This window comes from Callospermophilus lateralis, chromosome 3 (assembly GCF_048772815.1).
Source record: "Callospermophilus lateralis isolate mCalLat2 chromosome 3, mCalLat2.hap1, whole genome shotgun sequence".
Taxonomy (NCBI): Eukaryota; Metazoa; Chordata; class Mammalia; order Rodentia; family Sciuridae; genus Callospermophilus; species Callospermophilus lateralis.
In genome coordinates, this window is record NC_135307.1 from 161,774,781 (window position 1) to 161,799,614 (window position 24,834).

The window sequence follows — 24,834 nt, forward strand, 5'->3', positions numbered from 1 at the left end:
AAGCAATATTGGAGTAGTTGTAATTTTACAGTTCTATTCTAGGCCTAAAGTTGGCTGTGCTTGCTTGCTGTGCCCTTCTTTATGATACAAGAGTCTTGAATTTTCCCAACCTCAAAAACTCAGCTGTAAAACCATAGAAGGGCAAGAGGAAAAGGAAAAGTTTCTTTTAAAGACGTCTCCAATTGCTGCAGGCCAATTCTGCTCTCTCCCTTAAAACGTTAACTGTGTCTTTTGACACTTGTCCTTGGAAAAAGTCCAAATGTGGCAAATGGTAGAAGCAACATTTCTTTACCCTCCTGCCTGGAGCTTCCCATGATGTGGATGAGTTGTAGCTAGAACTTTTATGGGTGGAATGAGGAAGTCAGCTACTCCAGCTACTCTTCACAACCCTTACCGTTGTCTGTAGATGAAATACGTAAACACACAGTGAGATTGTGGAATTCACCACCAAAATCCTCTCATCTGGTTGGAACTCCTGAGAAGTTCTGAACCAATCAGGCTGCACAGTAGCAGTTAAAGCAGACTCATTGCCATTAAAAATATTCTTAGAAATGTGCATGTGGGTATACATGTGTGTGTGTGTGTGTGTGTGTGTGTGTGTGTGTGTGTGTGTGTTTCTAGCAGATACTTGGGAGAGGAGGAGAAACTTAAATCTGGAACCATATTTTCATTTCTGTAGTCATATGTTGAGACATTAAAAACACAATGATGTCTCCCTCAGTTCAATTAAACTGGTCTGAAAAACAAAATTTTCCTTAGGAAGGGAGAGAAATCCATTTATATTCCTTCTGAGGCAAGGAGGGAGGTCTTTCTGGCAAAGTCTTTATGTTCCATCCAGGACCAGGAAACTTAATCGTCAAGTTCAAAGCTCATTTCGTCATTGAGTACAGGGCGTGCTGACTTCCTGTGCCGGGAATATTTCAGGTGCAGGAGATCACCCATTTCATCAAGGGCTTCCAAAACCTGCAATGAGATTGCCTTCCGTCACTTATCTTTAAACCCCTAAGTGGCTCTGCCTTGCAAAGCCCAGATTAATGACAACTTCACAAAGACTCAGTCTTATTTTGCCAGCTCCTTTGATTTTAAAGAAAAGGAGCAAGATGCATATCATCAGGTTGTGGTTTGTAAGTCCTAGAGGAATGTTAGATGCTAATTCATTTTATTTAATGGCCTAACTCCACATTATGAATGTTTATTTTATTTGGGGAATGTGAGGAGAGGAATAAAAACAGCTGACCCATCTAAAACCTTTAAGGATTTATTTAAAATTTAATGACTTACATATAACCTTGTGGAAGAAAAAGATAAGGTTGCAGAATCCATTTGAGGTTGTGTCTTCATGACACAATAAACTAACCTGGCCAAGAACAAAATGGAACATTGTGGGAGCTAATTAGCATCACCCTCAGTCCTCCCATGCTTTAACTCTCCCCCCAACCCCTGTTTTTAAAAACACATCTCTTTCATTTCCACATTCCATGGAATAATGCAACTTAAACACACAAGGGCACAACTCATTGGCTGGCTAAATATTTATAAATTTCTCTCTGTATTTATAATAATGGTATTGAGCACACCTTTCCAAACTTTCTGACTTATTTTATTTTATTTTTGGTGCTGGGGATCAAACCCAGGGCCTCATGCATGCTAGGGAAGCTTTCTACCACTGAACCACATCCTAGTCCTAAACCTGTATTTATTAACCTGTCAAATAAGGAAAAAAAACAATATTAGGATCTATTCTATAAAAGTCAAAGTGTGAATTATTAACATTAAAGTGAATGATTATGAGGCTTATGAAATTTCCTGTTTGAGAAGTCTTTTAAACTAATAGCAGCTAAAGTGTTCACTGACATGTTAAGAGTAATTTATTTCTTGTTGATAAGGTTATGTGGTTTAAAATGTTCTTTCCTATTTCTTCTAAATCAAATCTGTGTACTAAGAAAAAGCAGCAAAAGTTGTCTTTTAAATGACTTCTATTAAGGGTAGTTTCTATTGATCTTTGCAGAAGATGGACCATGGGATAGTTCAGAGATTTGCAAAGAGGAGTACCTGTGCCCTTGTGGGATATATGTGACAATTATGGAGGACATGGGACGAAACTATTAGGCGTTTCATTCATTTTTATCTTAATCTTTTTAACTCCTATTTTTATATCTGTTAAATAATGTACATAATATATTGGGAATGCATACATAAACTATTTAAATAGCTTATGTTAAAGTTCCATGATCCAAGACTATCTAAAATGCACCCTACTCAAAGATTTCTCCAGTTTGCTGCACCAGTACTCAAAGACAGGTTTCTTCAGCTCACTGCAGCATGGGAGAGCAAAGCTCTAGAGCCAAGGGCAACTTAATGACCTGAAGTTTGGAGGGGCTTCTTATTGCATTTGGTTTTGTGCTTGAGAAGATTTTAAAGCAGCAGAGACCAAGCCAGTTCTGGGTTGGATTCTGTGAAGTCGCAGGAGGAGTTCACCAGCTGATTATTAATTTATACCCTTTATCAGGCAGGTGGAAGGATTATGTGAAGCTAGAGCTGTCATGGGTAAAGGAGCAGCTTTCAGTCAGAAAGGGAAAGTGAAATCATTTTGTGTTTTGTCCTAAACATGGTCTCTGGCCTCACTTGGTTTCATATTTTCGATATTCTGTGATGTTTCAGTTGCTGTGTTAAATGCCCTGGCTATTCAACAGGTCAAATTTCACTTTTTCTTAAACTTATATTAAAGAACTGCTCAAAGTTTTTATGAGATGGATGCATGATCTCAGAAGTTTAGAGCAGCCTGAATAGATGCTGGCTCACTGCTCTTTCACACCACGTATTCCACAGCAATGAAGAACTTCTGAAGAAAATCACAAGGGTAAACTTGAATACTTCAATGCCCTTTGGTCTGCAAGAAACAAATTCATCTCTTGTCCAATCCTTCCTGTCACTTCTGGGAGCTTGCTTCCTGGCCATGTTCTCTTGTCTTCTGTACCTGTAGGATTCCCTCTTCACTCTCTTCATCCTTCTATGTGTAAACATGTACACGTCTTTCCCCATCTTCAAAGGCTTTTCTTAGTTCTAATTTCCTCTATACCTCTCTCCCTCCCCCTTTCTCTCTCTGTCCCCAGTCTTCTCTTTATTTTTCCTTCCTTCTTCATTCCCTCCCTCCCCTCCTCTCCCCTCCTCTCTTCCTCCCTTTCTTCCTTCCTTCGTCCCTTGTCCCTTCTCTCTCTCTCTCTCTCTCTCTCTCCTTTCCTCTCCTCTCCCCTCCTCTCCTCTCCTCTCCTCTTCTCTCCTCTTTTGGGATTGAACCCAGGAGTGCTTTATGCTAAGCCACATCTCTAGTCCTCTTTATTTATTTATTTTTATATTGAGGCAAGGCCTTGCTAAGTTGCTGAGCTCTCACTAAGTTGTTGGGCTGACCTCCAATTCTCCATCCTCCTGCCTCAACCTCCCAAGTTGCCCTAATTTTCTTGAATTTACAACCAAACTTTTTGAAATACTTGCCTGCTCCTTCTTATCACTGTCTCACTCCATTTAAAAGAAGCAATATATTAAAATTAAATTACTGGAAATATAGACTCGTTTGAGAGAACCTGGAAAATATAGAAAGATATAAAGACAAACAACAGAGTTTACCTATCACTGATTTAGGTCCTCAGGGGATAAATGATAAAGAAGAAGGTCATGGTCACTGGTGTGTGTGTGTGTGTGTGTGTGTGTGTGTGTGTGAGAGAGAGAGAGAGAGAGAGAGAGAGAGAGGGAGAGATAAAGCTCAAGCTATCCCCTTAATCCTGTTATTCTTTCTTTGTACTATTTCTGGTCTTTACATTCCCCTAAAACTGTCCACTACAAGAAACACTGAGTTGCTATGAATTATTAACTCAAGATGTTCTTCTCATCCCTCACCCCACTGGAACTTTCTTAAGTTTTGGGAGAATATTTTAATTCTCCTCTTCCTCCTCAAAACTCTTTACTCTTACTGTGTTCAACACTATGCTAGCCTGTGTCTCTCCTGACTGCTCTAGCTCCATTCCCACTGGGATCATGTACTTCACAAGAATTTGCCTTTGGCCTGTTCACCCTTGTTTTTCCCTGGACAATTATATCTTCTACCTTGTGGAAGAAAAAGAATCCCCAATTCCTGAAACTACAGCAGTTTCAGCTTTGCACACTCCTTTAAGTTCTAGAATTGATTTTCTCTTCCACAGACGGCCCATGGACATGTAATCTCAACAAGCGTATATATGAGTTTACTCCCATTGAAGACTTGCTGATCCTACTGAATACCTTAGCTCATTTAACTAATTTACCATTCTGTTCACCAGGGTTAGAGACCTTGAATTACCTTTGTTCCTGTTTTTTTTCCATACATGTTCTGCTCCAGTCATTTGACAGATATTGGCAATTCCTGCTTTTGTAATATCAGTTCATAGATCCATTGTCTTCCTGCTGTCACAGTCATTGTCATTTCTTGTTTTGTTCTAACACCTCCATTTTAGATCCCTTCCTCTCGCCTCTTTCTTCTTCAACCCCCTTTGTCACTTTTCTTTCATAGTGACATGATAATGCTGTACCACTGGTCAGAAACCTTGAATCATGCCCCATAATCTTTATTAAAAAGACTCAGCTGAAAAGTCACTTTACCTGTAAATCTTCCCCCATTATTATAATTCATTCCCACCTTCAAGCTTCCACAGTGTTATTTACATATCTCATCTTCACAATTTATTCTGCCTGATGTTATCATTAGTTGTTTATTTGTATCTACTCCTAGACTTTTATTTTTGCTCCAGGGTTTGTTCATTGTAACTACATTGATATTATTAGATCATTCCACTAACCCAAACTGATTGAGATGGCTTAGTTCTCTGATATTACTCATTAATATAAAAACTGAAATCAAAGGACAAAAAAAATGCAGTTTTGAAATTATTTCCACCTGACTTTGATCTGGCTGATGTCATATACGTCTGTCCTTGTTTGTTTTCCAATGTATTGCTTAATTGGGTCCTGTTTTATGATGGAAGATTTAGTGGCTATGAAAATATCAGGATACAGGTAGTTAATGTTAAAACCGCATGGACGGGGGGGCTGGGGTTGTGGCTCAGCAGTAGAGAGCTCACCTAGCATGGGCAAGGCCCTGGGTTCGATCCTCACACCACGTAAAAATAAACAAATGAAATAAAAGTATTGTGTCTAACTACACCTAAAAAATAAACATTAAAAAATAGCATGGAAGGTCAGCTTTCACATTGCAGAACAAGTCTATAGCACATTTGCCTATTTGTCTTTTCTATGAAACCACAATACTGACTTGACTCACCTTTACTAAACTGATTTTTTTTTCCTTCAATTGAGTTGATCACTTTGTTGGGTATTGTTGCCATACCCTAGGTTTTTAGCAGTGAGTTTCATCTGTCACTTGTGTTGTGCTTTTATACTGCCCAAGAAAAATTCAGAAAATCTCAATCTGGCTCAAGAAAACTACATGTTCAGAATCCAAGGTGCCACAAATAGACTTCCCATTGGCCTGTGGGGTACTTACTGTGTCCAACATCTCCTGAGTATGTGCTGCCGAAATGCAGAACCGAGCCCGAGCTTCTGCGAGTGGAGTAGCTGGAAATCCAACGACGACCACCCCGATTTTTCTTTCTAACATATGCCTTGCAAAAGCCCTTAGGAAAAGGGGGAACAGTTAACATAAAGGAGACAGAATTATCCTGATCCCCACTACCCAAAAGGAACATGGAAAATTGATTTTTCTTTTTTATAATAACAAGTAGATTTAAAGTTATTAAACTCTGTTAAATGCAACTGAAAAGAGGCGGGTGGTCATTTGATATCTCCCATAACTAAGTGTGTAGTATTATGGGGTTATTATGGGGTCTGACAAACACATTTAATAATTGTGAGCACTGAGTCTGTTGTGAGATTGAGCCGAAAATGTTGATGTATATGACTCTGGTTTAACAAGACTGAATTGATATAAAACCTTTAATCTGCTGGGTTCCTTGTATTAAAAACACCTAATACATTATAATTACATTAGAAAGAATATATATTAAAGGCAAATCTATATGTTTTAAAACACTTAATACCAGTAAGTTATATTTGTTTATTATAATTTGAAGATCAGGATCTCAGGATCTGTAGAATCCAATCTCCAACCCAACATTCCCATTCCAGAGCCAAAGATCATATTTTACATAAAATCAGAAATAAGAAATAGCAAGGGTCTCATTTTTTTAAGTGCATGAATGAACATATGAAGGTATGCTCTGGGATAATAAACCCAATGACTGGGATCAAGGGGAATCAGGCAGGAGGGATGCAGGGTAAGAAGTGAGCACACAGAGAAATTCATGGGCAGATAAAGCTCTTTGATGCAGGGTAAACCTTTATAAGCTCTGATTCCTTCCCTTCATCCTTCTAGCTTTCTTTTTTCCTAAAGCTAATCTCAGTAACAATTCTAGAATATTAAACTCAAAGTCTGTAAATTGCTTGTGCTGAGAGCCAAGGTCAGATAAAAAGGCACATACCCCCAAGTGAGTCTTTCCCTGCTTTGGGCTCTGTTGCTCTCTGCAGGAAACCTTAATTACTGAGTGGCTCTACCCATAAGTAAAGTAAAAGCCTCAGATCTGTTCTGAGCATTAAGAGTTTGCTGGTATATTATTTTAGGCTGGATACTGACAGAGCCACAAAAACCTACAGTCATAACTCAGGAAGAATTTAGAACCAGACATGGAGAGTAAGGCTGCTTGCCCATTCATCTGTCCTGCTGTTTAGAAGTCTGCCTTTTGGTTGCCTCATGCAGAAAGCAGGTTATCAAATGAAGCAGTGGAGATTGTGAGACCTACAGGACACACGGCCTCTCTGGCCCCCTGGCTTGGGCAAGGCAAGATTAGCCCTTTGATTTCTACTGTTCTGTCTCCTTCTTGATCACCCTATGGAAGGCTGCCCACGGAACTGCACAGGATGAGAGCTCATAATTGTCTGAGAAACAAGTCAAGTGCTTTTATTGCTAGAGTACAAACCACCTGACCCATGATCTCAGGCCAATTTTCAGGCCCCAGAAGACCATTTTCACTGTCTGTATGTTTCCCTTTGTACCGAAGGAAGCAAGTTTTGCCAAAAATGTAGAGCAAAATATATGACTCTATTGATTCATTAGGCTAATTCAGGGTCTCCCTGGAGCACTTTTGACTTGAAAACTTATACTACCACAGCTAATATCCTTATATTAATATATATGATTGCACTGAACATTTTATATAATGAGCTTCTGGGTTTTATTCCCCAAAGCAAATTAGAACTGGCATCCGCAGGAAAAAGCTAAACTGGGTGAAATAATAATGATGATGATGAGGACGTATGATGAACATTAGCATCTCACTACATGCAGCATGACCACGTCTTGTGTACCACATCTTGTGTTCCAAGACAAGAACTGTGGAAGGAAAATACAAATCCTCACTATATCACATACCAAATATAAAACATTCTTGATTATTGAAGTGCTCATTTCATGGGTGACATCACATTATTCTAGATGCCATAGATGATTCCAGTAGTAGAGTTGTAACAGAACTTTGTTCAAAAGGATAACTAGCTAGAGATTATCCTTTCATTTGACAGAAGTGGAAATATGGAGAAACCATAATGTTTTAATAACATGGAAGGTTTTTAAATGTGTAAATGAAAAAAGTGTTTTCTACACTGTCTGATACAATTAACTCCCTGTTTCTCTGCATATAAACCTTCAATGGAAGAAGTATCATAGAAGGGAACAAAGACAGTCAGTAAAATAAACTCTTGCCAGCAACTCCTACTCGCGCGATTATATTTTCTTTCTTTTTTTCAGTTTCTGTAGGAAATCCAAACAGATATTTTTCTGTCACAGTGACTGATTTCTTTTGAATGACCTATGATGGCATTCAAGAGAGTTAAATTTATACTGTTTCTTTAATGAGATGTGCATTATTGAAGCTTGAATGGCTGTGTATTCAAAAGTGCTAAGGTTTAGGAGGCAAATTGAATTCTGAGCTTTGCTGCCTACAACCTGTGTGAGCCTTAGAAAGCAGTTTCTAAACAGTTTCAACTGACTGTTGTGTCAGTATCCCACCCTCAGTGGTTAAACTTGTGGGTGATCACTAAGATCAAATACCCTTGTTTGGCATATAATCAGAATTAAGCAATTTTAGCTTCTCCTGGAAAACAATCTTCAACTGGAATGAACACAACACTTCAACATATCATCCAGTGCCCAATATAGCATAATTGATGCGAGATCTTTACCTGCTAATTTTTCTGGGAGTTCTGTTTTTATTAATGTAACCAAAATTGCAATAAGCATTCTGGAGAGTCATGTAACCACAATGACTCATCAATGTACTCAATTGAAACTAATAATCATCATTATGATAAAAGAACAATAATCACAGCAGTAATGACGGCTATCACTGGCTGAATGCTTATAGTAAAACAAGAACTATGTTAAGTGCATCATATACATTATTGATATTATTAATAACAGCTAACACGGTTATGTAAGAGTCAACATGCCAAATGCTGTAAAGAACTTACCTTGTTTAATCTTCATAATGATCTTAGGAAGCAGGTAATTTTATATCTCAATTTATACATAAGAAAACTAGGATTTCAGAAGGTTGGACTACTTTTCCAAGATTCCACAGATTCCTAAGAGGCAGTCAAAATTCTTTTTTGATTCCAAACCACTCACTATGCCATACAGCATAAGTTTTACATGAGGCATATTGTATTAGTGACTACTTGAACTGGAATGCATTTGAAGAGCTAGCTGGCTATTGTGCAATAGGGTGACTATAGACAATTATGTACTCTATATCTCAAATAGCTAGAAGAAAGAATTTTGAATGTTTTCACCAGAAAGAAATGATGTTTGAGGAGGTAGATTTGTTTTTATTTTCTGTTTTTTTTTTTTTTTTTTGTACTGGGTATTGAACTTAGGGACACTCAACCACCGAGCCACATCCCCAGCCCTATTTTGTATTTTATTTAGAGACAGGGTCTTAGCACCTCAGGTTGCTTAGCACCTCACCATTGCTGAGGCTGGCTTTGAACTCACCATCCTCCTGACACAGTTTCCCTAGACACTGGGATTATAGGCATGTGCCACTGTGCCCAACTGAGATAGATGTTTTTTTACCTGATTTAAACATTATGTAATGTATATTCATATACTTAAACATCATGTGATACCCCATTAATATGTACATATGTACATTTTTAATATATATATATATATAACAGTTAAAAATATATTTTAATTAGTAGAAATGCTTTTCTTGCAACTTCCCCTTTTTTCCTATTCACAGACTCTTCTCTTTAGGTTGGTTCATTTGTCCAACATGTTGAGATCCTAATTCTGGCTTTCATGAAAGTGAGAGCTACCTAGCACACTCCTTTATGCTGCCACTCCAATATGGAGTGTATCCCCAAGCAAGTTTATTTTGGGTGCCTTCTTTTGAGCTAATGATCAAATATTAGTTATGTAAGAGCTAAGTTTGGAATTTTTCTTCTAGAACATGCAATTCCCCAGCCACTTTGAGTGTTTTTTTTTTTTTTTTCTTTTTTGGTGTGTGTGTGTGTGTATGTGTGCCTTCCAAAATCATCTGCTACTGGGAATTACTGTTGTCATCCTCTACCCCACTGCCATAGAATGCCTTGGTGTGTAACATTTCTATAGCACTCTGTCTCCTTGGATGTTCCATGCATTGTTTTCCTGAACCAGATTCATGAAGAGAAGGACCAACTAGTGGTTCTGGTGTGGCATGCTAAACAACTGATCTTTGTGTTTTAACTGTTATTTCGTCATGGTGAGATGACACCAGAGCATGCTTCAAAGAATTAGTCTTTTGGGAACTTTGAACTCAACCCTGCTCTCCCTATTTTTCAACACTGGTGCCCCACACCCCTTTCACTGGTACTTTTCTATTGCAAATGTCTGACAGTCTGTCCAGACCGTTAGAGGGTCAAACAGAAATTTCCAGCAATGGCCTTATGTTGGAAGGGAATTGGCCTCTTTAGAATCTAAGAAATATTATGTTCAATATTACTTTCCACCCTATGCTTGGTCAAAGACACCAATAAACATTTAGGAACATTTTAGGTTAACTTCTTCTTAACAGAGAGGTAATTAGTCTCACACAGGTTGAAGAATGGCTCCTGTATAAAATTGTCTGAGCCATAATGAGAAAAAGTAATTTTTTCCTCTATGTAGTTATTGCCAATGCTCAATTTCAGAGTTGTAAACAGCAGAAAACAACCGCAAATAGGCTTACAGAAGAGGCATTAAGATTTGATGTTGCGAACTTAGGTTTTGGATTTTGCTGTTAGTTTTACTACCATTTGATTTATATGACCTTAGGCAAGTTGTTGAACTGCCCTCAGCCTTGGCTCTCTCACACCTGAATGAGGATGCCAACTTCTGAGAATGGTCATGAGAGTTCAATGGGACAAGGTCTGATTTGTTTTGATATTGATATTGAGAGAACTGGGCTTTGCAAGTTCTCCCCAAGATAGACCATGGATTAGAAGGAGGCTCAGGATCATTCTTAATTTATAGTGCAGATAAGTGACTTCCTCCAAATTTCTAGAGCTTGAAGATGGTAGCAGGGAGAGAGTTGGTCTTTAAACATCTGACTCCTTTATTATAAGACATGTGGAAAAATCTCTGTTATGTCTGGCATGTGGGTTCTGAGAAGTTGTATAAATGAGTTCTGAATTTAAGTACCTTTTTCAAATGCATAATCTAATAACTGCAGGAAAACTGCAGAGTGTCAATAGCACCATCTTGGGTCAGCTTGGGGTTCAGGTGTGACTCCAGGAGTCCTCAGATACTTACGCTACTTTACTAGGCATGTAAAGGAGCACAGGAACAACAGGAGACTTATCATTGCCATAGATAATGAATCCCAGTTCCTTCAGTTTTTCTCGGAAGTATTTTGTGTTTTTTGCAAGTTGCTGTATTCTCTGCAATCCTAAAAGGAGACAGGTGTGAAATCCATCAACTTCCATTGAGAAGAGGGAAGCAAAGGTCAACTCAAGTTGGCAAGCATTTGTAAGTCTTTCTGTAGGCATGCATATTAGCTGGGAGGGAGGGGTGGGGAAATATCTCCTGATGAACAGGTGTGGACACTTTTGTGTGTCTGGAAGACAGGATGAAGAAGAGGTGCTGCTAGGTGGTGTAAGCAAGTAACTCTAAACAACTCATCTTTATGTTTTAACTGTTATTTCATCATGGTGAAATATGGTTGGTGCAAAGATTAAATAAGTTACTAAGGCTAGACTTCAGGGCCAGTGGGGAAGAGGGGGAATATTTATTTGGTGTGAACTCTGGGTTAAGTGCTTTGTACACATTAACTTAGGAGAATCAAGTGTGATAAGAAGAACACACGCACACACCCATGCACACACACACTCATTGTTGGCAAATACATTTTAGCCAAATTGAGCTGGCCTATTAAGTTACCCCTCATGTAAGTCTCTAATCAAAGGTTGCCTCAACCTGGTTTTGAAGAAGTAGGGTGGGTGGGTAGCAGGGAAAGACAATAAGAAGAGTATGTTTCCTCCATTCCTCCATATCAAGGTCTTTCAAGCTTTAGTTCAAAAGCTTATTCTCTGTCCCAAGTATGTGTCCCAAAGCAGGGGTCAAATACGTAAGACGATAAAGGGAATTAAAGAGTAGGAGAGTAGGAGAAGTCCTGAAAACAATTGCCTGCTCCAGTCCTGCCTCCAAGTGGTAGGTGAATAAAGCAGAAAGAATTAGAGTGTGTGCTCAATGAAAATGAAGAGGGTTGAACATTTGAGTCCCCTAGATTCAACCCAGTGTTTGCACTTGATGCAGTGTTGCTGTTCAGTGGGAATGCCCTTCTACAGTTGTGCTGGTTGCCGGTAGCTTTCCTCCATTCTGACTGTGCTGACGTTCATTCAGACTGAACCAGAGGTCACTCTCTAGAAGTTTTCCAACAGTTTGAACATTCAGTCATGGATGTTTGAAACTCTTTCAATGGAAAAAGGCTAAAAGTGTCAATAAACATGTCAATGGTTGTCATCTAGTCCCTCCTTAGAAAAAATGGCCCCAGGTTGTGCTTTCACAAAGGATTGAGCAGTGGGTATCTTCTGCTGAGCATCTTTCCTCCAGGGGATCGTGATATTTGTATAGAGTTAGCCCTGCCTGTCCCTTTTGCTACAAAGGTAGCACGAGGTCCAGGATTGGTTGATTGAAATACTCCATCCCTCTGATTATGGGCTCAATGATGGAACAGAACCTGGGACTATTAGGCTCTCTCTCAGGATCCATTGAGGAAGAAGTGAAAGGACAGAGTAGTCCTCAAGCTACATCTTTGTTACCATGCAAAGGAAGCTTGCTTGAGAATAGTGTTGGCTCGGATGAAAGCCAAGGCACAAGGCAGAGTTCTTGGGTGGCATCATTTGAATACTTGGGTTCAGCCACGCTGAAGTTAGGCCATCATTTGGATTTCCTTGTTGTGTGAGCCAATAAATCTCCTTTCTGTTACCTTCAAGCAAATGTGTCCTAAGTGATACAGGTGGCCATTAATTGGATCAGGTGGCTTAAAGGACAATAATTATATAAACAACAATTATAGCCCACACACATCTAATGTCACCGCTGTTGTAATCACTTGATGTGATTATTTCATCTTTGCACCAACCATATTACACATGAGGGGTAGCCAAGTAATTTACCTGAGTTCACATAGTTGGTAGATAGTCAAGCCAGAATTTAATCCAGAGTTTAACCCCAGGAAATCAAATTCTAGAATCTGTGCTATTAATCTCAACACTATAGTGCTCTGCCCAGGAAATGGATGGTGGCCATATCTTCTTAAGTTTAATAAAAATCTCATCTCTGCCAACTGTTTAGGTCACAATTACATTTTTATTCATTTCTTCATTTTTGTAATAGAGACTGTTGAAGGATTGAATCCTGAGAAATTTTTTGACAACCTCAAGTTTTAAGGGATTGGGTAAGACATCAAGGATTAGAAGCCAGGGCTGCTAAAGGGGAGAACTGGTGAACCCCTTTCAGTTTGGGTGGGGGCCTGAAGCTCTGCACACAAGACGTAAAGATGGAACAATAGAGTAGCCACTAAAGAGTACTTTATCCAATACTCTGACATGTGTTTAGTAGGTTCTGTCATTCCCCCAAATACTTCAGATCCTCCTTTAAGACTTTTTCTTTGCTCATCAGACACAAATGGACTTAACCTGTGCATCTTAATGTGCTAACAACATATGCAGAGGAATGGAGATTTTGTTGAGCAGAACATCAGCCAAGGAGCAGGATGTTGAATGCTACAATTTTCTGTGCTCCTTTTCTTTTCTTTCTTTTTTATTCATGGTCCAATTTCATCAAGTTCCAAGGTGAACAAGCACAACTTGGAAGCACACCAACGTTACAATGGATAATAAGAGCTGTCAAATTCATTTGTATGAATTTTTCTACCATGGAATATGGAAAAAAAAAATCATGGTTTGAAAGTCTTTCATGGTCAGGAAAGATATCATTCTGTTCTATTCTTTTCCATGCTTATTTTCTGTTTTATCCTTCCTACAACCTCAGTTTAAGGGAGATCCTTTCCCAACTATACTAGTTCCTACCAAGCAGACTGTAATGAAGAAAGTATCTGGTGTATTGTATTTTCTTTTTTAAAAAAGGTCTCAATTTTTAAAATATTTTTTATTTTTTAGTTGTAGTTGGGCACAATACCTTTATTTTATTTATTTATTTTTATGTGGCGCTAAGGATCCAACCAAGGGCCTTGCATGTCCTAGGCGAGCACTCTACTGCTGAGCCCAAACCCCAGCCCTGGTGTATGGTATTTTCTCAGGACACTTGGCCTTTCAATCCCACCATCCTGGCCACAAACAAAGGAAGGAGGATGACCTTGACCTGAGTGAAGTCCACTGGCCATTAGACATGGAGCCATGAAGTAATCTGTCAGAGGAACCTTGAAAAAGACATGATAAATATGGAGTAGACCAACCAGATCTCTAGCTAGTAGAGTGTGGATGCAAAAAAAAATTAGTGCGAACTGACAGTTGGCAGTAAGAGTGGAAATTGAAAGAGAGAAAAGCTTATTAGCAGAATCTGCAAAACAGAGTAAGCCATTGGTTGGCAAGAGCTATGGCAACCTATGAAGAAGAAAGGTGGGAGGTGCAAAGTTAGATGGCAGCAATAGAAAGAGAAGATTCAGAAACAGAAAAGGCTTATAGTGTACTGGGGAAGGTAGACATGAATCAAAGAATCACACAAATAGATATAAAACTATAATTCCAATAAGTACAGTAAAGAAATGTTATGGGATGTTATAAAAGCTCACACTAGGGAGGTTGGAACAAATCTGAGACATTCAAAAAATGATATGAGCTAGCAAGTGTTAATCAGAGCAAAACCCTGAAAAGAGTATGCTGGTATAAGAAATAAGTACAATGGTACCATGGTTTGTAGGAGAACAGAGTGGTTGAGAAACAAGCAAGAGTGGGATGTGATTGAGTGTGAAGAAAGATATGTCTGGAAACATGGAAGATTGTCTAAAAAAAAGGGGAGGGGGCATATGAGACTTTAGAGATCAAATAATCTCAAGTTTAATGGTTGGGAAGAGGAGGCTGAACCTAAAAGGGAGACAAAACAGTAACAATCAGAGAAGAAGATACATCAGAAGATGGAATCTATTGGATTTATCAATACAGCAGTCATTGAAAACCTTTACTTTGGGATTCCCAAATGGCATGTAGGTTTACAGAAACAGTTGCAACTATAGTTTCCTTCAATGCATGTTTTAGTCAATTTTTTTTTGCTGCTGTGACCAAAAGACCAGACAAGAGCATTTTAGAGGAGGAAAAGTTTATTTGGCACTCATGGTTTCTGAGTTCCTTAGATGGCAAACTCCATTACTCTGTGCCCAAGATGAGTCGGAACATCATGGCACAAGGGTGTGGAGAGGAAAACAGCTCAGGACAGGACACCAGGAAGCAAAGAGTGACTCCTCTCACCAAGGACAAAATATAAACCATATATAGCCCAAAGGCATGTTCCAAAGACCTACCTCCTCCAGCCACAACCTACTTGCCTACACTTAACCACCCAGTTAATCCTGATCAGGTGATTAACACACTGATTAGGTTAAGACTCTCATAACCCAATTTCCTCTCTAAACTTTCTAGCATTGTTTCACATATAAACCTTTGGGGGACATCTAATACCTAAACCATAACAATATATTTTCCCACTCATTTAACAAAATAATATAACATTCCCCCATCTTTCAATTCTAGACTTGTGAAGTAAACATAAAGGATCTGAAGAGGTGTACAAATTCATACAAGTTCTGTTGCATAGAAACAGCCTCCTTGGTGTTTAAAAAAAAGAATAGTTTGTAACATCTAAAGTGCCCCTTGGAAACTCATATGTGTATAGAGATCAGTCTATTTGAAGATTAAAAACTAAAAATTGGGAAGAAGAATATTTACTTAAAATGTTCATTCCTACATCAAAACTCTGTTTAGAGAGATAAGAACATTGAGTGGAGGGAAATACTACAGGCAGAAGGAAAAAAAGAGGTAAGATTTGTTATAAAGGTGATTGAAATGAAGTCACAGAAATACATCCCAGCCACCAAAATTTATTCCATATGTCCTGTCCCCTTGTGTGTTCGGCTCTTTTGTTGATCCTTAGCTGCACAATGAATAGATGACTTCATCAGGCTGGGTCTGATGACTCCTAAATGTTCCCCCTCTAAGACTGGAAGGATTTCCTGGCCTGGAAGTGCCCAAATGACTTAAATTGCTTTTCCCAATGGCATTATCTTTGCACTTGCCTATAATGACTCATCTATCATTGGGCTGCTCAGCTACTTAATTGGCCCCGTCTGTCCCCTCTGCCTTGATTAACCCAAGTAACTGGATCATCAGCTAATGTCACCACTTCAGTGCTTCTAGATCCTTTGGAGGCTTGACCAAATAGATCATAATATTGGCTCCAGGGATATCTGACTTGTAAGAGCTGAATGTTTTTGCTCTCGTTCTCTTTGCTATCTTTGCATCAGTTATTAGCACAGCACGGTTGACAAGCCATTATGACACACTCTGTGGTCACCATGTTTCCTCATATAGGTCACTATAAATGCTTTTGGGGTCTTTGGAGTTGGCCAAGATACAACTCCTTTCGATTACCTACTGCTCACTCTTTAAAATTGGAAACATTTGCATTCTCTCTGAGGGCCTGGGGGCAGAGGAGAATTTGTACATATAAAACGATACTCAACTAGACAGGATGTGGGTGATTTTATTAATTATTTTGTGCTTTGAGATCCTCACTTGAAGAGTGCTTTGCAAAAATGAAAGGAATATTTGCACAAATCCTTTCCTATAGTATTGGCCATTGACAGGATGGTACCTGGGCACTCGGGAGAATGTGTACAACAACAAAATCCTCTTTGAAATGCCAAAAATTCCTAAGAGATTCTTCTTCTATATCTTACATGGAAGTTAGGAAAGGTCCTTACTCAGATAAGAGAATAAGAAGATTTCTTATGCAGACTTCTGGAGAATTTATGTGTTTATTTTACCTAATTCTAGGTTCTTTGAGGAGGCTGTTGAGTGAAAATGAACAGGCTTTGGAGTTAAATGGACTGGGAATCAAACTCTACCTCGAGAACATAAAGCCTTGAAATCTTAGTGCTATCTGTAAAATAGAGATAAGCTTATCTCATAGGAAGATTGGGAGAAATAAAGGGATTCATGAAGGAAAACTGTTCAGGACTGTATACAGCAAGTGCTCAAAAAGTTAATTTAATTTTTTTAATAGCAGTAGCCCTCGGCATCTTCAGTGGCACCTTGGAATCATCTGGAGAGGTTGGAAAAATCCCATTGCCCAAGCTGTCCCCCAGGCCAATTGAATCAGGGTCTCTGTGGATGAGACTGGGCCATGAATTTTGCTTTTCAAAAGGTGAATTTTTGTGGGGGTGACCTGCTCCCCTGACAGCTACCTGCTCCCAAGTACTCAACATGGAATCAGCGGCCCCCTGTCAACCTCACCTCTTTCATGAGGGTGGATAAAATCAGGGAAGAACCCATTCCGGCTGATGACCTGTATGTTGCTGTTCTATCTGACCAGATCTCTGGCCCTGTTGGCTTGAGAGATGGGCTAGGTTAACAGAGGCCAAGAGTGCTTTAACCTTCCCTCCAATGCTGTTAAAACAAAAACAGCTGGGGCAGAGGAAGGAAAACAAATAAAACACAAAGCATCTTACTACAAAGCTTTGCAGTCCCCTAATAAAAACAATGGTCTGTGGCATTTCCAAAACTATGTTTGGGACAACTCGGTCTCCCAGAGGGCCAGAAGGAATTATGGACAGTGGAAACTACCAGAATGACCTAGCTTAAAAAGGAAAATTTCTTCCCTGTAAAACCATTGGTATGCAAAAAAAAAAAAAAAAAAAAAAAAGAGAGAGAGAGAGAAAGACATTTCCCCCTATAAGTTAAAGAAGAGACAAATTTGATGAGCTTGTGGGCCAATACCATTGCCATGCTCACTTTCTAATGGAGGAAACATTCATATACCCAGAATCCACAGGATATATATTAGTTTATTATTTCCTAGGCTCAAAAATGGACAGAAATATACATGACTTATACCCTCCTTAAACTATTTATCACATCACTATTGTCAAAATACAGACTAAGACAATTCAAATATGCTGCGAGGCAGTATTGTTTGGAAAATGTACTCCTTGTCTCTGGAGATGGAAAGTATCATTCCATAAAATATTTATCACCACTTAAGAAGTTCATATTTATGAAAAATTAAGCCAGAGAAAATCAAATTGATATTAAAGAATGCCTGCAGTGGTCTAAGAATGTTCTATCCACTTCTCTGCCCATGGTGTCCTTGGCTGCTCCCCCTGGCATGGTGTTGGGGTACTGGGGAGAGATCTGGGAGTAAAATTTCAATGTGGCAGCAGGAACCCAGAGTCTGTTATTTTAAGTACTGGACACCAGACAGGACATTGTGTTTCCAACACACTTGGGGCAGAGAGATCTCAGTAAAGATCAAGAGGCTACAGAGCGGTGAGAATCATAAGAATCACATTAGCAGTGACAAGCTTCCCAGTGGGGTGGAGAAAACAGCATTTGGAGTGGTTTGCTGAGAGGAACGCACATTTTTATCAGGCACTGAAGCTCTCCCTTTTGATGTCGGGATTCCAAGGTTACGGCATGTTTTATAGTCCCATACACATGTTCCAAGGGCTCTCCAGGCTGCTCAGTCATGCCCCTGTGGAATGCATGCAGGAGCTGACTGGTCATTAGAGTGGGTGGCTGGACGTCTGCATGGACAGATTTCAAGGGCTCTGAAGAAAACCCTGCTTTCACCTCCCCACCAGCTGCTCAACAACATCCTTAGGGATTTAATCCACAAGGAGGGGTGAAGAAGGACATGACTTGCATACCTACTGTGAGCCAGCAAATGGTGTTTATGGGTCCCCCTTACAGATGAGGAAACTGAGGCTTGGAGATGAGGAAAGAATTACTCAGATGATCTGGAAATGGGCTGTGCCTGAGACACAGTCTGTCCTTTGGAAAAGCTGGCTAATTCATTCAGTATGATCTATGAATCCTATGATTCATGGATACATACATTTCACATGTGTAAAGTTCTATGTACAGGAGCCAGGCCAGCTGCAGAGGTGGAAGTAGAAGCTGAAAAAATTCTGAAGACTGTTTGGAAAGAAATGCTCTGATAGAAGACAGTATAGATATCCAATAATATACCACTGAAAATAAGTACCTTATAACAGATATAGATATTCTCACTGCAATGTGTCATGAATACTTACTGAATGAATAATAGAGCCTAATATTAATTTGCATTTAAGCAGAGAACAATTTCTTAGCAAGTCACCAATTATGGAATTTTACACATAAAAGGAGGTAATTTGAGAGGAAAACCTTCTGGAAACCCTTGTAAATCAGTGATTCTTAAGTAGAGGGACACACCAAAGCCTTCTGGAATTTTTAAAATTTATTTTACTTAATTTTTAGAATATATATATTAGCCTCCCTCTGCATTATATTCTGTTCTAGAAGGGATGTTTATAAAACAACTCTCTGGGCAATTGTGGGGTGTACCCCAATTAAGAACCATTGCTCAAAGTGAAAAATTATATCAAAGTGGTTGAATCTCTAAAAGTAATGATTGATCATAACTGAAGACATTCTGTGATAAAGAATTTTTGCGGGGTTCCATCTGTCCGTTTTTCTATGAAGATGAGCAAGTCACTCATCATCTCTGAGCCTCAATTTACTATTAGATGGGGATGACAGTAATAGCTGCTTCACGTATTTCCTAGGACTTTGAGGAGGAGGATTAATTTAGCATCTGCTTATTTAGGACTTCTTATGTGCAGGTGGCTATTGTTTAGCAGACGACTGAAAGACGAACACATTCACTATTTACAAGAAGCTTATGAACTAGAAAATTCAATACATTCCTAAGAGTAGGTGGAAAATCAAGTGCATCATGAAAGAAGTATTGAGAGTTTAGAGTAGAGACCTGGAGTTGGTTAGTTCATGTCTTGGACACATAAGTTTGGTAGGGGTTATAGCAGGAATGGTAACTCACTTGCCTAGAACATTTGGATTGGAGTCATGAAAAGATTATGGAATCAGATGAGTGGGAGCTGCAATTTCCACCCTCAGAGTCAGAATTTGGGAATGGGTAGTGGGGAGCAAAGGCAGCATCATAAGCTGAAGACACCATGTTCTGAGGGGGGTTAGGAAGATGAAGTTCATAGTGTATCATGCATGGATTCAGAGAAGGGAAAACCTACAGTACAAGCTGGACAGCCAGAGTGGTGCACAAGTCCAAAGTAGGTGAGGAGATACATGTCAATGATTGTTTTGATTTGTGACACAAAGGCAAAGGACCCGTCTTGGGCTAGGTAACCTGGTTAATCGGCCCCTTGAAAGAACTCTGAGAAGTCATGCAAATGAAGGCAGACCCTCTTTGGGGCATCCACCTACATAATTAAAAATTATGTTTCCAAAGCACTTGCTTGGGAGAAGTGCACTGCAGAAGCTCCCAGAGGTGTGGGCAAGGGGGAAATAGATGGAAAGAACTTTTCTTTGGCTTTTAACAACACTACCACAGACAGATGATCAAGGATTGTGAACCCAGTTTCCTGGGTTCAAAATCAACACTATCCTTTTGGGCAAAGTACTATATCTTTCTGTAACTTGGGTTTCTCAGCTGAAAAATGGGAATGATGATGATGATAATTAATAATAATGACAATGCCCATTTAAGACTATTTTGACTATTAATATTAAGCACTTAATAGAGTGAGGGGATTCGCTCTCTAACTGGTCCTGTGGTCAATGTCACGACAGCCTATCAGGCTGCCTCTGTGCCCTCCTAGGTCTTTTTAGTTTGTGGACTATGTCCCCCAATACCTTCCTATCTCCCAGAGTTATAAGTGTTCATCAGAATCACTTTTGTTCTAGGGGCTCAGGTTGAATCTTAGGATCACTGAGAATCTAACTATATAAAGTCGTCCCACTTTATAATGGGGTGAAAGCTTTAGGAACATGAACCAATAGTTAGCACCTGTCACAGGAAGCCCTTAGAAGGGATTCAGCTCTTCCGGAAGGAAGAGATTTCAAAGAGAGACAGGAAGGGATTTAAAGGGAGGGAGACTCCATTACTGGTTTTGACAATGGTGGGGCCAAAGGTGAGAGATGAGAGAGGCCCTGGCTGACAGACAACAAGGACATGGGAACCTCAGTCCTACAACCCCAAAGAATCGAATTCTGTCACAACCAGGTGATCTTGGAAGAGGAGCTGAGTTTCAGATGAAAGCATAGCAGCTGGTACCTTGATTTCAGCCTCATGAGAGTCTGAGCAGAGAACACGCTATCCCCAGACTCCTGACACAAGGAGACTGATAATAAATGGCCATTGTTTTAAGCCTCTGTTTGTGGTCATTTGTTATGCAGAAATAGGAAGCTAATACATTCCCTCTAGCCTAAACACACACACACACACACACACACACACACACACACACACACACACACACACACACACACGATTTCTCGGGCAGGAGTCCACCTGCTAAATCCTCCCCAGCTGTGGCAGTTGAGGTAGCTGGTTTTCATAACAGAAGTCTCCAAACCAACTTAGTTAAAACCGAGACCATGTTGGGAAAAACAAAGAATCACATGCAATACCAGCTCTGGGAGAGGCCACAGAGGGAATTGTAGTCTTTCCTTTTCCAGTTGCATTGAGGTAGCATGGAATTCCACGCACGTAACCTCACAACTCTCCCACCTCAGAGGCCATCCAGACAGAGGAGACAAATGAGAAGAGCGATCTTCAGTAGGAGTCCTGATGTAAAAAGATCTTGTTTGTAAGATGGCTGGAAGGAAGTGGCCACACTATCCTTCGGCCCCCATGCCATCTAAAAAACAAACAGATTTTCTTGACACTCTTGCTGGGGAAAATTTTTTAAAGGACTCCAAGCAAGTACAGAATTTCCTGGACTGCCATAAAATCCTACTCTTGGCTAACTTTTAAGATGAAGCCAATGAAGGGGTGGAAGGTTCTGGAACAGTTTGCTAGCCATTTTTCTACAATCAGGCAAATGTCCCCTCCTTGCTAGGGTTCAGTTTGTTGGTGAATTTTGTGTTTATTGGACAAACCCAAGTTGTCCTACATGTATTTAAGAAGCAGTGGGGCAGGGAGGCAATGCCTGTCACCTTGATTGCTAACCCTGACCTTAGGTTTTCACATACAAAAAGACCAGGTAGAACTTTTTTTTTTTTTTTTAACCCCCCAGCACAGGTGATTAATCATGGGTCCAGGCAGGCCCTCCGTTGAAAGCCAGTGGAGCATAGCACCTGACATCTGTTTTGTATTAGCTATTGCTGAAATGCCAGTGGCCTGAAACCATTTAGAAAACACAGCTTTTTGTGCCCTCTGTCTCTTTCTTAGCCTCTTTCGGTGTCTCCAGCTGGTTACCAAGTGGCAAATATATTTAGTAAGCAGCACTTAGCGCCTTTCACAAAAATGCCAAGGGCCTTTGATGCCAAGGCCCTCAGATGGTGCATTTTAGGTGGAATTTTCTGTTGATGCCACTTGCATTCATCAAGGGACCTCAAAGGGACAGAACTAATCCTCCCTGGGAGGATTGTTGTGGCTGAGTTTGACAGAGAGCAAAAAAAGGGGGCGGGGGAGGAAGCCAATTTGGTATTCATAAACTCTTTGCTGTGATAAAAAATGAAAAATATGAAAAAAACCCAAACCTTTAAAAACTGGGTGTTTAATTATCATAGTTTTATTGCTTTGACCACAGTTCTTTTTGCTTCCTCAGAGGAGAGACAGAATTTCTACTGGAGAGTAAAATTGTGCAATAAATAACAGACACCAAGATCGGCTTGATGATGTGGGTGGATATGTGTAGTTTGCATCCCCCAAACAGCTGGTATTGAAGAAAAGCAGTGTTTGATGAGAGAAGTTTGTGACTGTATCTGATGTCAAAAATAAACAGTAGGAAAGCAAGAAAATTCCTCTCTTGAGAGCTAATTGCTGTCACCCAATGTACTCCTTTCTCCCTCCATCCTCCCAGTGCCCTAAATCTTCCCACTTAGTCACTCCTGGTTTTTAAACCTATCAAACTCAAGTGTGAAAATATGTGTGCCCTGTTCCAGGGACCAGAGCAAAGGTTGAAGGTCACAGCTGGAAGGGGCTGGTGCCACTTTCTCCAAGTCCACATTGGTTTAGAAGCAGGGTCAATATCTCATCTGCCAATCTCATGATAAACTTTCCCAAATGATCAGAATGAATGAAATCATCCTGACAAATTGAGTTTAAAATAAGGCATGTGTTTATTTTTTCAAAGTAAATACATTCTAAGTTATCACTCTTTTTCCCTTTGTCTTTTCTCTACAGAATTTACACAAAAGTGGTTGAGTTTTAAAATTAATGAAGTTACTTGAAAGACATTGGCTTTTTATTCAATTCCTCCTTTTAATCATTGGATGAAACCCAGAAATTTAAACTTGAGAATTTTTTTTTGTTGTTTAAAAAGTCCCACATATGGCACAACATGAATTATATAGCATGAATTTGTCTACCTAGACATAACAACAGAAGCACACAAACTTCAGTGCTTCTCAAAGTAGATGAAATGCTGAAAGTGATGTTGAACAGAATTGTACTTTTATATAGCTCAAGCTTGATATGGAATCTCCAATTTCATTTCTCTGTCTGGGCTCAGAATTCAATCTTTCCCTGTGTCTGGTTACCTTGGTTTGTCAAGAGCTAGGGCTAATGTGATCCACATCAGACGTTCAATACCCACTCCAGCCTGTTAGCTTCCTCTTGGTCTGTGGTCCCAAAAGAACTCAATGAAAGCTGAGTGAACCAGTTGGGGCTAACCCAAAATAAACCCATCCAATTCAGATAATCGGCCTATGTGTGTGTTTTTTAAATTGAAGTTTATAATATTCTGACAATGATGCCATTTTCTGTTTTATCTCATTTTGACAATAATAATAAGAAAGTCTAGGGTTTACATGTTAATATTTCCAATATATACTTTCTCCTCTCTTCTGGCCCGAAATTTAGAGCTTTTGGAATTGTATGTCATTTTAAATTTATTTTGGGGAAGCATTATCCTTGGAGGGATACAAAGTACACAGCATTGATAACTTGGCAACATCATGATGTGAATACCTGCCATGTGGTGGGCAGAGTTCTGTCCCACAAGTAGAAAAAGAAACCAGAAGTGGGTGTATTAAAAGTCAGACTAGTAACCCTCACGGTCCCTATAAAAGGAAGAGATCCAACTTTAGTCCTTTGGATTTTATTTGCTTTTGTTTTTTTATTACTTTTACTCTATTCCAATTCAAGAGCTTATTTATTAAGTCAATATAAAAAAATTGGGAACAATCTAAATATATAATAAATGTGTATCTTACAGTTAGAAAGTCTGAGGAAAGCAAGTCCAGGACTGAAGTTAACTACCGTGACAAAGACTGGATACCGATTCATGGAACTCATTTTCTACTCCTAGACAGATAATTAACTTCATTTTCCCAGATTCCTTTGTGGTTAGGCAAAATCATGTGACAGAGCTATGGCCAATAGAATTTGGGCAGAAATGTGCTTCTCCAGTTATGGCCTATGAGAACAGTCCTCTATGCTCCTTACTTTTTTGGTGGAAGACTTGAAAGCCATATGTGACACTGCAGGAAACAAAATGGGAGGAAGCTAACTAGATTCCTGGAGGAGAACAACTGGTTCAACAGGAACACCAATTTTGGATTTCATATGAGGAAAAAGTGAATTTCTATTGTGTTAAGCCACTGATATGTTGGGTTTTCTATGTTTTAACAACCAATTGTAACTAATGCTGACCACACAAAGAACGATACTATGAAAAGCTACTAAGAATTCAAAACCCTAATGACTCTTTACTTTTTCTATTTTTCCAGGGACTTGCACATACTAGGCAAGTGGTCTATCACTGAGCTACACCCACACCCCAGCCCATCTCTCTTTTATTAGCTGTATATTGTGAAATGTAATCTGCATTTTTCACAGGAGTTAATTTCTAAACTAAAATTAGCCTCTCATTACTAGTCACCAAATTAAGTCATAAAAACAAGTAATTTCTTGATTGAAAAACATCCAAAGTACAAAATCATCAAGAAGGGGGAGGAATTGGAGAGGGGAAGGAAAAGGCCATTTTGAATGGTTACGAATCAATCCAGTCTATT

The 24,834-nt window shown here is 39.4% G+C and overlaps 1 protein-coding gene across 1 annotated transcript in view; it reads right to left on the reverse strand.

Annotated features, from left to right (window-relative positions):
- Window positions 1-849: 849 nt before the first annotated feature.
- Window positions 850-24,834, reverse strand: part of Sptlc3 (serine palmitoyltransferase long chain base subunit 3) — a 138,058-nt gene continuing 114,073 nt past the window's right edge. Inside the window, exons 10-12 of the mRNA XM_076848956.2 lie at window positions 10,874-11,009; window positions 5,534-5,663; window positions 850-963 (exon numbers count right to left, since the gene is read on the reverse strand). Of these exons, the coding sequence (XP_076705071.1) occupies window positions 850-963; window positions 5,534-5,663; window positions 10,874-11,009 (380 nt within the window). The remainder of the gene's footprint in view (window positions 964-5,533; window positions 5,664-10,873; window positions 11,010-24,834) is intronic.